This window comes from Drosophila persimilis, unplaced genomic scaffold (genome assembly GCF_003286085.1).
Source record: "Drosophila persimilis strain 14011-0111.01,24,50 unplaced genomic scaffold, DperRS2 tig00000000-arrow-pilon, whole genome shotgun sequence".
Classification (NCBI taxonomy): Eukaryota; Metazoa; Arthropoda; class Insecta; order Diptera; family Drosophilidae; genus Drosophila; species Drosophila persimilis.
Window position 1 is genome coordinate 26,128,798 of NW_020825288.1, and position 16,372 is coordinate 26,145,169.

At 46.5% G+C, this 16,372-nt stretch overlaps 2 protein-coding genes across 11 annotated transcripts; one reads left to right on the forward strand and one right to left on the reverse strand.

Moving 5' to 3' along the window:
- Positions 1-386: 386 nt before the first annotated feature.
- Positions 387-1,135, forward strand: LOC6594657 (mucin-5AC). 3 transcript variants are annotated; one of them, XM_026995283.1, is made up of 3 exons: positions 409-486; positions 546-772; positions 843-966. In XM_026995283.1, exons 1-3 carry the CDS (start codon positions 438-440, stop codon positions 912-914), a joined length of 348 nt encoding a protein of 115 aa, XP_026851084.1. In that variant the 5' UTR covers positions 409-437; the 3' UTR covers positions 915-966. The 3 variants fall into 3 exon arrangements, with proteins under 3 accessions (XP_026851083.1, XP_026851084.1, XP_002019323.1); XM_026995282.1 differs by having other exon boundaries at positions 387-483; positions 546-1,135; XM_002019287.2 differs by having other exon boundaries at positions 546-1,135.
- A 7,231-nt stretch (positions 1,136-8,366) lies between these two features.
- Positions 8,367-16,165, reverse strand: LOC6594658 (glutamine--fructose-6-phosphate aminotransferase [isomerizing] 2). Of its 8 annotated transcripts, none has more exons than XM_026994821.1 (10): positions 15,980-16,165; positions 13,441-13,500; positions 12,640-12,837; positions 12,251-12,564; positions 12,037-12,178; positions 11,751-11,777; positions 11,480-11,503; positions 9,988-10,145; positions 9,050-9,889; positions 8,367-8,982 (listed from the first exon to the last, which is right to left on the reverse strand). In XM_026994821.1, the coding sequence occupies exons 2-10, from the start codon at positions 13,445-13,447 to the stop codon at positions 8,608-8,610; spliced, it is 2,085 nt and encodes a 694-aa protein (XP_026850622.1). In that variant the 5' UTR covers positions 13,448-13,500; positions 15,980-16,165; the 3' UTR covers positions 8,367-8,607. The 8 variants fall into 8 exon arrangements, with proteins under 8 accessions (XP_026850622.1, XP_026850624.1, XP_026850627.1 ...); XM_026994823.1 differs by having other exon boundaries at positions 9,988-10,109; positions 15,980-16,164; XM_026994826.1 differs by lacking the exon at positions 11,751-11,777 and having other exon boundaries at positions 9,988-10,109; positions 15,980-16,164.
- Between the last annotated feature and the right edge of the window lie 207 nt (positions 16,166-16,372).

A 16,372-nucleotide genomic window follows, 5' to 3' on the forward strand; every position in this document is an offset into this window, starting at 1 on the left:
CTTTGTAGGTAAGGTAGAGTAGGTGTCAAATAAGCTTGGATGTGGATGTCAGTCAAAGCTCTCGCTCTCTACATCAGATTGTTGGCCCAACATAGTGACGATAAATTACTGGATGAGATTGCTTACCTACCACTTACCACTCGCTGACAGCGGCGGCCTCATCCAGGGGCAGGGCCAGTTGAATCATGTTTGCAAGCCACTTGGCCACTTCACAGCACAAACCTAAGCGCGCGATAATCATCAAATGACAACAGAAACAGCTGAGGCATCGGCATCGGCATCGGTATCGGCATCTCCGACGAGACCGACCCCGTCCGTCGTCGTGCGGTGCGGTATAAAAGAGAACGTCGTCTCGCGGGGCCAGTCACAACGTGGAAGAAGACGACATGCTTAGAACTATTTCAATTTTGGCTCTGCTTTTTTGCAGTGCAGCCACTATGGCGGATGCTAAGCCGATCTTCATCAAGGTGTTCGCGCCGAGCAGTGGTAATCCAGCCGTTAGTTCCAGGGACCCCACAAAGTAACGTTCTACTTTCTTCGCTCAGGTGCCTTCAGTTCCAGTGGTAGCTACGGAAGTACAAGTGCGGCGACGGCCTCGCCCATCAACACACAGCTTATCTCCACTCTGATATCCACCAAAATTCAGCTGCTGAACAGCGTGCTGCAGGCCAAGTCGTCGGGTGGTGGCTTCGGGTTCGGTTTCAACAAATTCGTGTCCTTTGGAAGCAGCACTACAACGACGGAGAGGCCAGTCACCCACCACACCACAGAGGTAAACACAGACTTTACTCCGGAAGACAGCTCTACTCAAACTACCCAAACCGTCTACACGACAACAACAGAAGGTGATATCGAAACGCCAAAGCCTACAGTACATCCCGGGCGCCCAGCCTCGACCAGTACGACAGAAGTGATCCCAGGGGAGAGCACCACCGCGCTGCCAGAGATCAGCTCCACGACGAGAGCGCCCTCTGGCTACTCCTATACGTCTCCGACGCCCAGCCCTGTCTCCAGCACAGTAGGCACCTATTACTTGCCCTCTTCTCTTGCCTAAATCTGAATATATGTACCTCAGCATCCGCGCTTAAATGTTAAAGCTTAGTCTTAATTGTGTTCCGTCCAGAGTAAACTTTATGCCTCCATTGAGTTAATTCTGTGAATATTTTTGTGAGTAAGAGGAATTTTGTGGCACTTCTGCCGTCAGCCTTAGCTTTATTCGTCGCGGAAGTGTTTCCAAACTAGTCGCACATTGACGATAATGACAATGGGTTGCTCTGTGCGTCCGCAGTCTGCCGAGTGGTTTTCCGTCTTGCTGGTTAAAAATTAGCATAAAAACCGGTATCTGTAAGAAGAAGATGGACCCACAAAATAAATATCAACTATACCCAGCAGCGCTTATACAGATTAGTAGACAGATTCTAACGCGTGCACCAATTCTCTGGAGGTTACTGTTGCTACAAATAAAACAGTGTTTCAAGGCCATCAACCGGCAGAACCACTTCGATTCAAAACTGCAAACACGAAAGTTCTTCTTATGTGTTCTTCTTCTGTGTTAGACATGCTCAGACATAAATCAAGAATAACTTGGATTACCCAAGACTTAGATCTCAAGATCTGCATTCTGACTAGACGAAACAAAACGGTATGTCGTGCAGAGCTACTAGTGAATATCCGATCTACTGCGCTAGTCGGAGTACAAATTAAGCAACTCATGATCAACTCGATTGCGGTTGTTCGCGTTCTCGCTTTGGGTTTTGTTTTTCCATGGAATGTTTTCGATATTGATATTGAGATTTTTCAGTTAACATCGAATACCTAACGAGTTTATATATCCATTATAGGGCCGATGAACATTATAAGCAGTATTACAGAGAGTGTTCAGTATTTAGTCTGTGTTTAAATGATTAAAAAGATCTCTTAGCGTTAGTTGCCAAAATTAGATTTACAACTAGATTTCGTCTCATATATCACTGGCACGAATGTTGTGCTCTGGGATCTGATGACACAGCCATAAATATACAAGTTAACCTAAGCCCTAAGCCATCGAATGTTGGCCCTTGCCAAATCAGCTCTGGAAATTATGAAGCCATTAGGCGAGGGCTTCTAGACCGACTGCCAGTTGCCACGTGTCTTGTGGCAATCGAGTTGAATGTCGAGTTTGGTGGCGCTGCAAGTAAACTAACAGAAATATGTACACATGTCCTTCAACAAAGCGACCTTGGGGAGCACGTGGTTAGCGATGAGGGTTGGGGGCGGGGCTTCGTTTCTTTTGCTGGAGCGATCGGTCGGCGTCTGGTTGACGCACTACGTCTCTGCCGTCTTGCCCATTAGGGCGAATTGTTTTAAGGACTTCACTTAAATGTGTTTCGATGTGAGTGCTTTATGCTCACCCAATTTACGATGGCCGTAAACCAAGTACAAATTCTGAAAAGCTTCTCGCCATTCGTAAATATTTTATGGCTCAAAACTGCTCCATGCACGGGTAGTGGTAGTGCGGAATGAAAGGACACACCTCCAGTGTGTGTTGCATTAACGCTGGAATTATCTATTACAGTCTTGTAAAAACCCGAGCCTGACATTCCTTATGGACAATCTGATTTATGCTAAAATCCACTTTGTCGTAATAAATCTATTTAATGTTCCAAGCCTTCAGAGATTCAGCGAAAGTGTGTTTCCGCTCAGGAGTTATAGAGAAACGGATAACTCTTTACGCCTATAGGATGCAGGTCCTTGATTTTGATTCGCAGAATTAAGGATTGTACGTATGTAGGATTATTTAAACAATCAAAAAGCTAAATATATCATTTAAGGAGTGGTGTTTTTTTTAACGCAATTTCAAAGACTCAATGTCAATGGGCTAGAGTTATTTAATAATATAATTTTATTTAAAGCGAGCGGGAATGTTGTAAGTCGCAGCTAGGGCCGCGACTTTACATACAATTGTATCGAGTATAAAGCCGATACTCAGCCAGTACAGACCCCTCCGCCGAAGACCGCACACTGAAGGAAGAGAAAAGGAGATGAGTAGCGTGTTGGAGCCGTTGTCTAAAATTATAATCCGATCTGATCCAGATTTGGCTATTTGCTAGATATGGTCATTCTCTATGATTCTGCGTTGGTTTTCTCATATCTTCGTATTTTTTCTCGTATTTTCTATCTTTGTGTCCTTTGATATACTTATAACAGTGTGATATCACAAGAGGCTGTATACAACATTTTGCTGCTCTACGAAAGACGTATAAACGGACGGACAGACATAGCTATATCGACTCGGCTATTGCTGCTGATCAAAATATATGTATATGCTTTATGGGGCCTGTGTGTTAAACACATCCACTTCCGCCACAAATCGAATACACCCATATTTTTCGAGTACCGGGTATAAAAAGGTGAAAATATGAAGTTTTGAAGGACGCGATGCTGATAGATTCATATTTCATAAGACAAAGGGGTGTAGGGGTTTTTATAGCCATCGTTATAGAATCCAATCCAATTTATCGAGCAAATACATATATTAAAAAGATTTTTTATAGAAATTCCTCAATGTCAAAAACCTTGTTTTTTGCGGCATGCGGGTAATGGAATTCATGGCTAGTATTGTGGCATCATGTGTCGAAAGTTATTTGTCACCCACCCCCCGCCGTGCGCCCACCCCTCGCTGTTGAGCCTCGGGCCGCGGTAACGACAAGCATCAGAAGTACATGTACATACTGGCACAGAGGCAGCGGCCCGGCCCGGGCCCGGCGGACCCCTCCCGTCTGCAAGGATGGTGGTATGTCAAATTCGGAGGAGATATGCAGCAGCACGTGCCCACATAAATATGTTTGCATGCCGCTGCTTCCGACAGTCCTGGCTGTACGGAGACGAGTAGGTGTGCTGTGTACCCACACCCACACCCACGTACGTACATGTGCGTGTAGCAAGAGTGTGAGCAAACACAGGGGAGCAACAGCACGTTGGGCCTTCTCCTCCCCACTTGTTGAAAGTGGCTACCTACGCACATGGCGTCGCGGCACGGTTCATTAGTTCGACAAAATATTAGCGCCAACGGGGCAACGTCGCGTGTGAGCGACATTATTCTTATAAAAGTTTGTGTGGCATCGCGGGGCGTACTCGCCGTTCGCAGTGTAGCAGTATGCAGCCATGGAACTGTTTCGAGCTGCGGCAGCCACAGCTGGCACGTGGACGCGGTTGTCGTGTCTGACTGCGAGTGTCTACTTCTGTCTGCATCCGCCAGCAAACCGCCGAATACTTTAGAATGTATTTTCGTATAGTTTTGTGCTCTTCTCCTCGTTTTTGGCCCCTTTGTTTATGCTACTCGGCACCGCTGTTTCGAATTGCGTTCGTTTCACGGCTCTGAGCGCGCAGTGGTTTCAAAATTTGCGTTGGAATTGCAAATAACCTGCTTGTGCGTTTTAGCCCACAACTCCAGCTCCCAGCCCCGTTACCAGATACGCGGTTGCCGCTGCATGGGAGCCTGAGAGCAGAACTGACGGAAACGACCGACTGACTTGAAGCGGAAAACCCCAGCCCAGTGCCAGCTGCGAGCAGACAGATGCTCCAAAGTACGAGTACATATAATGCTACTTGTATGGGTAAATATATGTACATATATGTGAAAGTGGAGAAGGCTGTACCTGCATATGTGCCCCACGCGCCATGCCACGTTCTCTTGGGCTCATATACGGAAAATTAAGAGATCTGAAAATAATTTCTTGGCCGGGGAACGCAATTATTCAACTTTGGCTATTCTAGCTCTGGGGGAGTGTCAATCATGGGAGTGGGATCCTGCAGCGAAGACAAGAGGACTCCCCCGTGCATGCAGGAGTGGCAGGAGTAATTTTCGCCGCCAGGAAGTTTTCCAATCTCACTGCCTGGACGCCATTTTGTGGGTCTCGTCGTTGGCTTTCTTTCTCATGAATAAAATCATAAAACATAACAATTATCGTTTGAATTGTTTTGATTTGATTTTATGGCGCAACTTTCTATTCTCAGGTGGCACGAATAAACTTAAAAAGCCTCATGCCAAACAAGTTCATTCATGGCTCTACAAGTTTCAACAGGCCCAAACACAGTCAAGCACTGTGTCCTAGCTAGGTTAGACCTGATCCCTCGAAGACTTCCACTTCCTCTGGTTTCCAACGAAGCCAAGGACACTGAGAAAGGCGCCCACACGTTGTCAGAACCATTCCGATTCCCATTGTCATTCCCATCCCCATTCCCGTTCCGGACCCGGCAGGACGAAACTTATTTTGGAAAGAACTTTGCCAACTTTTTGTTGCATATTTAAAACGGGTTTACGCGCAGCACTCATAGTCGGACGAATGAAATGAGATAACTTTGCAAATATATTCAATTATCTTTCCTCCAGAGATAATTTCAGAGTGCTGTCCGAACTTTCCGTTTGTTCCCCACATCCCCGTTGGTGGCTGGGGTCTCTGGGACTCTCGAAAGCATTTGTCACAGTCCCCGAGGAACATTCACCTGCTATGGAAATGGAAACCCAACGATAGTAGTGCGTATCCCACCGCCCCCCGCCCGTTGCTGTCCAAAGTGTGGACACTTTTGGCACGACGTCCAGATCCAGGCCATCAGGCACGCATGTGAGATACGAGTATTCCCTGCGCAGAGCGCCCACGAACGTGTCGAGTATAATTTGCGCAAATTGACTCTCCACTGTTGTAATCATCGAGAAACCTCAATCGATACCGAAACCGGCTCTGAGCTTGAGCTGGATATGGAGCTGGAGATGGAGCTGGCGGTGGAGCTGGAGCACCCGACTCGACTGTTGACGTTAACTCGGGTAGTAAATTGACACTCTGGCATCTGGCGTTGACGTCTCGAAAATGCCGGGATACAAATCCCCCAGAGCCCATGAAGTATTAGCCAAGGCGTAAGGACTCGCTCCATTTGATACCAATCAAGGGCATCAAACGGATAGACTGGCTCTGGCTATGGCTCTGACTCCTGCGCCTTCTCCCCATTCAATCCAACCGCACACACAAGTCTCAATCAATTGAGGGACTCCCGCCATACGAGTATGTAGCAGAAAGTCGACAAGCGATCCGTGATTTATGGATACACGCACTATTATAAAAACGGTCATATCACAAACTAAATGGGTTTTTGGCCAGTGAGACGAGGTTTCCAACACAACAGCGAAGAGTTATCTATAGCGAGCAATACAACATTTTAAGAATATACAATTACGAAAATTGTGAAAACCCCTCAATTTGGAATATGCTGGGGGCACGGAAGCTTTAAACGAAAAATATGAGCACACATTGAAAAGTGAGGAGGCAATGCCAATGGCAATGGCAACGGCAACGGCAATTGCCGCATAATCCGGATATGCAGTGCAGCTCCTAATGAGGCAATTGAAGAAATAAGTAGAACGTGCTGCCGACTATCGAGACTACGACGACGGCGACGGCGACGGCGACAACAACAACGTCAACGACATGGAGGGGGACTCTTCAGGCAGGGCAAGGCAATAGCCACGACTAGGACGAGATAAAAGTTTCTTATGTTATTACCTGAACGTGTTTTGATAGCAGTTCTAAAAGTTCTCGCTCTCTCTCGTCGGAAAATGCATAAATATGTTTCCGTTTCATTTTCACACCGGCGGACAAGCGGAAGCGGGCTTTGAGCTGCCCGAATGCAATGGCTGGGCTTGGGTCGCAACAATTTACCGGAATGTACTATAGCCACGAGTTTCTTCAAACTTTTTCTGTCCGCCATTGCTGGGCGCCATCCCTATGGCGGCAGGGATGGGATTGGCAATGCTGGCCCTTTTCATACCGGTGCTGGCATTCGGTAAGTCCGCCAAACTAGAAGCAATCTGAAATCAATTACCAGATGGTTTTCCACATGGTTGGTTGTGAGGCAGGGTGCTGCAATAAATATTCGAAAATTCAAGTCAATTCAATTTCGCCCGCGCACGCGTTAATCCCCGCCTAATGCTCTGACAGCTCAGACCTTACCAAAATCCTCGCGCACATCCATATCCATTGACAGGCGATGAGTCAATTAACCATTCAGCCACCTTGCAAAGCCCTAAAAGGAGTGTTAGGTTCTGAAACTCTTCTGAAATATCAACAACAAAGGGTGTCTAATAATATTTGAGGGTACAGTTTAGTCTTGGCACAGTGTGCGGAGCTAGCGAAAGCAGTCCAGTGAAAGTGCAGTGTGCCCAGCATCTGGTGAAAGATAATGGATTGAAAAGCTCTTAAGGCGCATAATCTGTTAGCCTACATCCGCCTAGTTAATATTTAAACAGGTAAATGAACTTTGAACGAAACGTAGTTCAATTCTTTAGAACTTTCTCATAGCAGAGGCGCCGGTTACACTTTCTTACTAACTTCTTAATAATTTCCTGACCTAGATAAATTGTAATCGATTCAAATCACGCTTGTTTCAAATCTGGCTTCAGTTTGAGCAATCTTTCAACTGCCCCTGTATTCGGATAGGAATTACCAATAATATACGAGAACGAACCCATTATCTCAGAAAAAACAATACACTTAAAGGCGTCGAGTATTCGGCTCAGTCCTCTCTGGAAATATCAACCTAAATATTTCGAGGCCCTCTGGCTCCAGACAAAATAACGCAATGCCTGCCAGGCTGCCTTACTGCCCAACCTCTCTGTTCTCGAGGATGTTCTGGCGGAGATCCAATTGTGTCTGCTGTCTGCGTCTGCTTCCAGTAGTGCGAGTGCTTAATCTAGATTATACACTCTGCGGTAGCCGAATAGGAAATAAAAGGTAAATTCCCTACCTTTCTCTCCCATTTTCGAGAGAGACGTCTGCGCCGTTTACCTGGCGTTCAAGTACCTGGCGATGGAAATGGCAATGGCTATTGGAGTGATAAGGTCCGACTGGTGGGGGGTTCGAAGCTGAAGAGAGTTGGTACTTTATATTTTCCATTTATTCGTTAGTATTTGTTTGACCTTAGTCGGGGTTTTCGGTGCAGGGCTTGGCTGGTCTGGAAGCCATAACCGTTTAGTAGCGATACCACCGAAGTTTCGCATAAAAGAAAAGTGAGTGGAGCCGATGGAGCCAAATCGCCACGCACCCCTAACATCGTGTCCTTTCATGTACATATGGAAGCTACGAACTGTTTTTTTGTACGAGTGTGCGTTATTTTGTGGCACACATTCGTTTTTATGTCATCCAATTTAAAATTCCATTTCATTAAAGGTTCTTTCGCCGCGGTTGATGCCATTGATTAGTTTTTGAAACCACAATAATCGCCACAATCATCTCTACCTTAACGGAGATTTTTTATTCAATTTATACGACTGATCGAGCACCATTACTTGCTCCAAACCAGGAATATCTTTGTTTGAAAAATAACTTGAACATCAATTAACGAAAAATTTCAATTTAATAATTGTTGATGGTCTGTATCTCGATGAGTACAATTGTATATGTAAAAGTGTTTGTGATGTAGTACAAATGGTGTGTGCAACGTCGCGATACTCGCATGAATGTGTATGCCAATATGTGTGGAGATTATTATGGTAGGAGTCCAAATGGTCGCCTGGCAAAAGGGCGCACAAGTTGTTGAAGTATATTGGGTGATCGTGAGTGATCCCATGCATGGTTATTATTCCACCGTCACAGACTTGGCCAAGTTTCGAGGACAGTCGACGTCGCATCCCCGCAGGACGGCAATGTGATATGAGAGCAGTTGCATGGGAATGACGGTGAGAATGCCTTGGAGGCAGTCGACAGTGCGGGGAATTTCCAAGTGGCGGGAAGAAAAGGCCTTTGTCTCCTCATCGCCCTCTTCGCAGATGATCACCGGGCAGCCCTTGCGAGAGGTGACCTGTTGCAAAGCGTTCATGCACTTGACGTACACAGGATCGCGCAGCACGATCATCAGGACTGGCATGGAGTCGTCGACCAGAGCTAGGGGACCGTGCTTCAACTCTCCGGCCATGATGCCCTCACTGTGCATGTAAGTAAGTTCCTTCACTTTCTGTTAAGGGTGCAAGGGTATGGATATGATAGCGAGAAAAATCGACATCCATGGGGGAGCTACTTACCAGAGCGCCCTCTAGGCAGGTAGCGAAGTTGTAGCCGCGGCCCATGATCAGCAGGGACTTGTGCTGGTAGAGATCCTTGGCCAGTTCTTGAACCTTGGAGTCGAGCTTGAGCACCTCTCGGATCTGGTCTGCGAGATTGGACAACGCTTGCAAGATCTCGAGGCGACGCTGTTGCAGCGATAGCCGATCCTCGGACATGACCAGCGCGAACATCACCAGCGAAATGAACTGCGAGGTGTAGGCCTTTGTCGAGGCCACGCCGATTTCCGGACCGGCATTGATGTGCACGCCGCAGTGTGATTCGCGACAGATGCTGCTGCCCACTGTGTTCGTGATGCCGACGATCAAAGCTCCTCGCTGCTTGCAGTACCGCAGCGCCATCAGAGTGTCAGCTGTCTCGCCGGACTGCGAGATGAAAAAGCACACATCGTCGCGGAAAATGGGCGTGTTGCGGTCCAGGAAGTCGGAGGCAAGCTCCACCATGACAGGAAGCTCGGTCAGCTCCTCAAGCAGCTGTCGTGTGGCCACTGCACTGTGGTACGATGTTCCACATCCGATCAGCATAAGGCGACGACAGCGCTTGATTTCCGGAATGTAGTCCTTAATGCCGCCCAGCACAATTGCGTTGCCATCGAAGCGGACGCGACCTCGCATTGTGTTGACCACTGAGTCCGGCTGCTCGAAGATCTCCTTCTGCATGAAGTAGTCATAGTTTCCCTTCATGATCTGCTGAATCTCCATTTTCAAGGTGGTAATTTCTCGGGCGTGTGGATCATCCAGGCTCTTCTTTAGACGATGGATGCTCAATGTACCGTCACGAACTGCGGCTACATCGTCGTCCTGTGAATATATTAAGTATTTCCATCACGATTAGGCCCGTACAAAAAAGACAGCTCAGTTGATGCACTTTTACAATCAAAAATAGTTTCATATCTTACCTCCAGATAGATGACCCGGTTGGTGTGCTCAATCACGGCTGAAGCATCCGAGGCAAAGAAATATTCCACCTCCTTCTCCTCCAGCGGCATGAACTCTGAGGTGCTGTCTGAGCGCGGCAACACTGGCAATTCACGAGTTTGTCCATGAGGACGAATATCTATTTGGTTAATTTGGCATGGCGATGGCGTTGACATAGATTCGGTTGCAGTTGCAGTAACAGTTGCAGGGCGAGTGTAGTAGCATTTACGAGGACCGTACCAGGACAGTTGCGATACAGCGGTGGCGATGGCATTGATGGCGTTGCGTGTTGAGTTTTGCGTTTTGCGTGTTGTGTTGCAGTTCCAGTCCACCAGCGCAATGAATGACGAGACAGGACAAGGCGATGGCGGTGGAAATGCGTGCATTGTGGCGTGTGTGTGGGAGTGTTTGTGGCATTGTGTGTTTGTGTTGGGAATGAGTTTTGCGAGAGGGGCAGTCAGCGGAGTGGGGAAACGAAAATAAATACGTGGAAATATCATCAATATCGTCATATCAAGAATTGCATTCGCATTTCGCTGCCCACAAATATCGCGCCGCCTCCCGCAAGCCCGCCACCAAGCAACCCCCATTTTTAGCTCGGATTCCATTTAGTTCCCAAGTTAAACTATTTCTAATATCATTGCGGAAATGAAACAGCATTACATTCAATAATATCGCCTATTAAATTTAGTTTCAGCATCAGTGCGATGGTATGCAGTGTAAGTCCTGAAAAGGATAACTTTCGGTACATATACATATGTACATACATATACATATCGAATCCGTTTTAGTTGTGACTTGTATACAATACTTGTATATGTTACTTTTGCGTACTGTGTGTGCAGATAGTGATTCAGTTTTGGCTTAAAAATACTTTGAAAATGAATCTGAATGATTGAACAGCCTACGTATTAAAAACACAACAAAAACTCATTCGCTTTCACTTTGCGTCGGAATTCACCTTAAGATATTAAGCTCTCGTATTCAAAGCCTTCAAGGTTAAAGAGTTTCGCTTAAATCCTTTGCCCATTCCCATTTCCCCTGCCATCGGATGGAAAACGAAATGCAGCAGACTCACAGACAGCTTATGGAATGTGCACAGACTTCAGTTTACCGATAAGACATTTCAGGACTCTCCTTGCAATTTAATAAATATAATTTGGTCGGAATTTGTACGAATGTACTGCTAAACGGATAAATAAATATTCAATATGAACAAAATATTACCAAAAAAAAAAGAGAAAAAACAACTAAAACGATTTATTGCAAAAAAGCGCTCTTGCCAACTATTTGATCCCCTAAAAAATCCAAGAATTCATTGGAATCTGAGCCAGCATTGGGCAAATGGTAGGCAAGGGGTGGGTAGTCTAAGTCTAAGTCTAAGTCTAACCACCGGAATCCGACCAGAACCAAGCAAGCAAGTGTGCGAGTATTTCGTATTTGCGTAATCAAAGTATTTAAAATTGTAGTTACCTTGGGGCTTGCCGGAGTCGGGGTCTAAACGAATGCGAGAGAACAAAACAAAGTGTTATATAATTACCGGAGTTCAGTGGAGTGATAAGATATACAAATGGGAAGAGAGACAAGAGGAGAGGCGACGTATGAGATTGTATTAGTCATATACGTGTATTGTACGAGGAAGGAAAGCTTGGTTTTTGTTAGTTTGGTTTATAGTAGTTAACAGAGCGCCCAGTACCTGAAGATTATTGGGTTGATAAGCTTAAGGGGCAAGTCAGTGGACTACCTTGATCGGAGGTCAGCTTCTTGTCATCTACGGGTCGGCATCGGCACCACAGACAGGGCGGAAGAGTCGGAGAGTGGGTGGTACCGATACACACAGAGTTCAAGAGTGTCGGCAGGAACGAGCGGCGTTGGTTATTACGAAGGAACGAGCACATTTGACACAGACAGTTATTTACATAGAGATAGAAGACAAGACAAAGGATATTGCTCATGAGGAAAGGTGTGTGCTGACAGCGACAGAGACGGTAGGGCAGTGGCACAACAAGTCCAAGTCATAGACCAATTACCTTTGCCATATAGAATGGGAATATGATCCGTGGCCAGACGAGTCTTTGTCTTGATGGCCACCAGCAGGGGGGAGCTCCTGCGCGAGGCCACACACTCTCCGGGGAAGTGTTTGGACTTCACGGCAATGGCAAAGGCACCTTCCTGTAAGAGTGATAAAGAGTGATAAATCAAGCGGAACGGAACCCACTGTCGCGACTATCTCCACACACTTACCACTTGCAGAATAGCCTGCTCGACCAGTTCTCGGAACGAGTAGGTGGGATGCGTCTTCCACAGGTGGTGCACCAGCTTGGCGAACACCTCCGTGTCGGTGTCGGACTCAAACTCGTAGCCACGCTTGGCCAGGAAGGTCTTCACGTCGTTGTAGTTGGTGATGATGCCGTTGTGGACCACGACGAATCCGTTTCCCTCGTCTGACCGGTGTGGATGCGAGTTTCGCTCACAAGGCACGCCGTGCGTGGCCCAGCGGGTGTGCGCGATTCCGATGTGGGTCATCACCGGCTCACTGTACTCGCCACCGCTGAAGTCTGAAAGCACCCAATTCGAGTCGCAGTCCAATTAGGAAACTGCTACGACTATCCTTCATTGACTGGCATACTTACGCTCTAGAATGGCATCCTCCAGAACCTTAACCTTGCCCGTGCGTTTAACCATCACAATATTCTTGCTGTCCGGTGAATCGATGGCAACGCCTGTCGAGTCATATCCACGGTACTCCAGACGCTTCAAGCCCGTGACCAGCAGATCCAGGACCTCCAGGCGGGACTTGGGCGTCAAGTAATTAAGGTACGCAAAAATTCCTGCAGGTGGAATAAGTAGAATTTCTTTCAATAAATGCATTGCTTTGCACACTACAACCAATGCACTACAGCATTAGTCTTTCACATAAGCCTTGCTCTATACCATGCATACTATGTACGTTGGTACAATTCTTCATACATACAAGTTTGCATATGTGTATGAATAAAGAAAAGTTAAGTTGCAGCAAACACATTTGGCAAGAGCCAGGCCAATCGAGCGGTGGGGACCCAGGCCCAACCAGTTGTGAGGAAATTTGCATGTAAGCCAAGAAACCAGTTTCGACTCGGGCTTGGAGCCCGGGATCGAGATCGAGATCGGCATCGGGCCGGTCACTGTGGGCGATCACTTGAGGTATTTTTTGGGCATATTCGGAGAAAGGCCATCGACGTCCACGGACGTTGCGCAATAGGTTTCAAGTGGAGATCTGGGCTGGCGCTGGCCCACATGTAAGCTTGCACTTAAATTTTAATGATTCAAGGATGTCTGTCCAGCAGTTCGTTGTTCTGAGAATGCGAATCTCTCCAGTATACATAATGCTGAATCATGAATCAATGATCCAATTCTCATGGAATGTCTTTTCATCGCACACTTCAGTTACTTACCGCACATGATTTTTGTAACAGGTTATCTGATGAAGTTGCGGAGTACGTTCCAGAGGGTATCTGTAATAAGAAAAGACATGGTTTGATGACCGAAACAAATCAATGTACCTTTTACATACATATGTATATATGTGGATACTAATTTTTATTGATTGATGGCTGTAAATACTCCAAGTACGAAAGTGCATTCTTACGAGGGCTTAAAATGACAAACGTAATAGGTTTATGTACGTTGTAAGTACGTGAGTATGCGAATAGGTGAGATTTTCCAAACAAATGCGGATATCTGAGCATAGTTTCGAGTTCCAGTATGGGTTTGTTATCAACTGGTTGCTCTCACTTGCCATTGACTTCGCTACTCCACTGGATCTGTCTCTGTTTTAGTTTCAGTTCCAGTTTTAGTTCTCATTCCCCTCCCGGCGGCCTCCTCGCCACTCCAGCACTTGAATGATTGCTCGCTTCAGTTGCCGCAAATGGCAATTTCTTGTATTCAATATTCCAGATTCTTGAATACAGACTACACTACCTGCTCCATTCTGGTCTGCTCTGCGGATTTTTTCTAGCCCAATCCTTATGCGTGCCAGTGCTTCACTGGGGGAGGGGGTTGGAGGAGCAGTTGGAGCGCGAGAAACCTTCTTTGGGTCCGCGTCCGTGTACTGCCACGCGGCCTCTCAAACTGCCATAGCAGCCATCGCAGCCATAGTGAAGCCTCGACTGCCAGAATGTGGTTTCAGTGTCTTTAGGAGCATAGCTAACTGTCTTCATACCATCATTATCGGAGGAGATTCAAAGCGCTTAGTTTTATATTTACAGCACATATGAGCTATAAATTTTATCAGGGGGTAAAACTGTCGAGCATACGTATTGTATTGTATTTACTATATCAATTGTTTTGTTGATACTGTTGCAATGGTTACACTGTACAATGCGGAAATTCACTCGAATTGTACATTTGCAGGTTGATATCATTCGAAAGTGCCTCTGAGACACTCACACACAGTACACCTGTGCGTAAACAAATCTCGCCGCTAGCTAAGATTATGTATCATTTGGCCCGATGATGGCATTTGTCAAGAATACTAAACGCGTTCTTATCGCCTTATCAGAGCAAACAGACTGCTTCCTCTCTTCCACTTCCATAGTATGCGAAAGCCAACAGTTAAGATGCTCGGCCCACACAAAAGAAAGTCTTACCCCGCAATAAAAAGTTAGAAACTCCAAAGGCAGACAACTAAAATTTACGACACTATTTGTTGTTTCCCTAAGAGCACACTTACGATTTGATAGTGATCGTAGACAGTAGATAAACACACTCTAAGGCCAAAAAGATGGCTTTCCAAAACGGATGTATCAATCGAATTGAGGATGTATTGCCGTCCAGTACTTGCACCAAAGCGGAAACAAGAGCTCTTCAGTAGAAGTCATTTTCAACAGCACTAGAACGGACGGTACCACCCATGGGGTATAAGCGTTTGTTGAATGTACCTGTATACGCCAAAAACTCGTGTTTACATAAATATTATTTGGTTTTTGCAAACAATAGCCATGTTTGCAGGCCGTAAGTAATTTTCTATAAATGTTGTATCGAATATTGTGATCGTCAGATACTTCAGCATTACGTTTGACAGACAGCGGAAACTATATCAATTTAATGGGAACCAAGAAGGCAGTTATCAGCCCATTACTTTCGCCTCAACACGGCGGGAAACTATAAATAGACTGCTGTCTATTGCTGTGTTTGTGCATCTGTGTCGATAACAAACATGAAGAGGTCGAAGCAGTACTCGCAATTAAAAGAAAATTCAAATGTAATTCACATGGAAATAGCAATCGGCAACGCCCTGTCGCCGGGCCATCGCCTTGTTTTGGCCCAGGACAGGCCGCTAACTTTGCTTTGTAAACACAGCTTGGCTTGGGTTTGCAGTTGTGTTTGCATTTCGTGGTGGCTGAGCCTGAGACCATGCCCATGCACGCGCAATATATCGAGAAATAGGTCGCCGCTGGTCTGCCACTTGGGTGGGAGTTGCCTTTTGAAATCGCCTTTTTTTTGGTTATTTTTAGACTTTGATTGTTTTTTCCTTTGCTTTAGCTAACGGCAGTGGCAGACCAATCACCGCCGGCAGGTCGAACAGGTATTTTACATAAGAGGAACAAACGAATTTTGACCGCAATTTGGGTTTTCAAGCGGGTTTTTGTGTTGCCCAACACCATCTCGGCTCTGACAATGTATGTGTATTTGTTGATTTGATAGTCCTACAAGTATTTACGATAATTCAATTAGAGTTTGCAGCGCTGGCACCGGCCACAACAACAACGAAACTGGCAATGTCACAGTACTCAGAATTCCGATTGGAATGCGCTCCGCGTCGCATCGCGTCAACCACTCTGGGCAGGGAGGTACAAGCAGGTGTCGTCTTGCAACACGAATTTTTAATAGACGCCCGCACTTTCTTTGCTCTGTTCCCTTCACCTGTCGTCCAACTCCACTAATCCCCCTGCTGTTTGGGGGCAGGGACCACATCACTTGTGTTGAACTCACATGAACAGCTTTGAGTTGGCTCTCGAGTCGAGTTGCCTGTCTTTGACTGGGCGGCGTAACTGGTTGTGGCTGTGGCTGTGGCAATGGCTCGGTTCGGATCGGATCGGTCGGGGTACGCTCACACAACTAGCCAACTTTGCTATCGAATTAACACTGAGCTCACTTCGGAAAGCAACGCGCTCTAAATGTGCCTCTTTTATAGGCCGCAGACAACAGACTGGCATCGGAGCTGACACTGCCACAGCCGATGGCCCGATCCACCACGATCGTTAATGTCAAAGAGTCCGAGACCGAGACCGAGACCGAGCACACACTCTCTCACGAACTCACTCGGCGGTTACTGATTCTTATTTTGTGGCCGTTGCCGATGCCGTTGGAACGGGCAGAGAGCGC

Bases quoted from the DNA above. Each gene is read 5' to 3' on its own strand.
- LOC6594657 (XM_026995282.1), top strand. From the start codon at position 387: ATGCTTAGAACTATTTCAATTTTGGCTCTGCTTTTTTGCAGTGCAGCC. The intron at 484-545 runs GTGGTAATCCAG...TTCTTCGCTCAG, and splicing joins CAAGGTGTTCGCGCCGAGCA to GTGCCTTCAGTTCCAGTGGT.
- LOC6594658 (XM_026994821.1), bottom strand. The intron at 9,890-9,987 runs GTAAGATATGAA...ATATATTCACAG, and splicing joins ACCGGGTCATCTATCTGGAG to GACGACGATGTAGCCGCAGT. The intron at 8,983-9,049 runs GTAAGTAGCTCC...CACCCTTAACAG, and splicing joins CCTGCCTAGAGGGCGCTCTG to AAAGTGAAGGAACTTACTTA.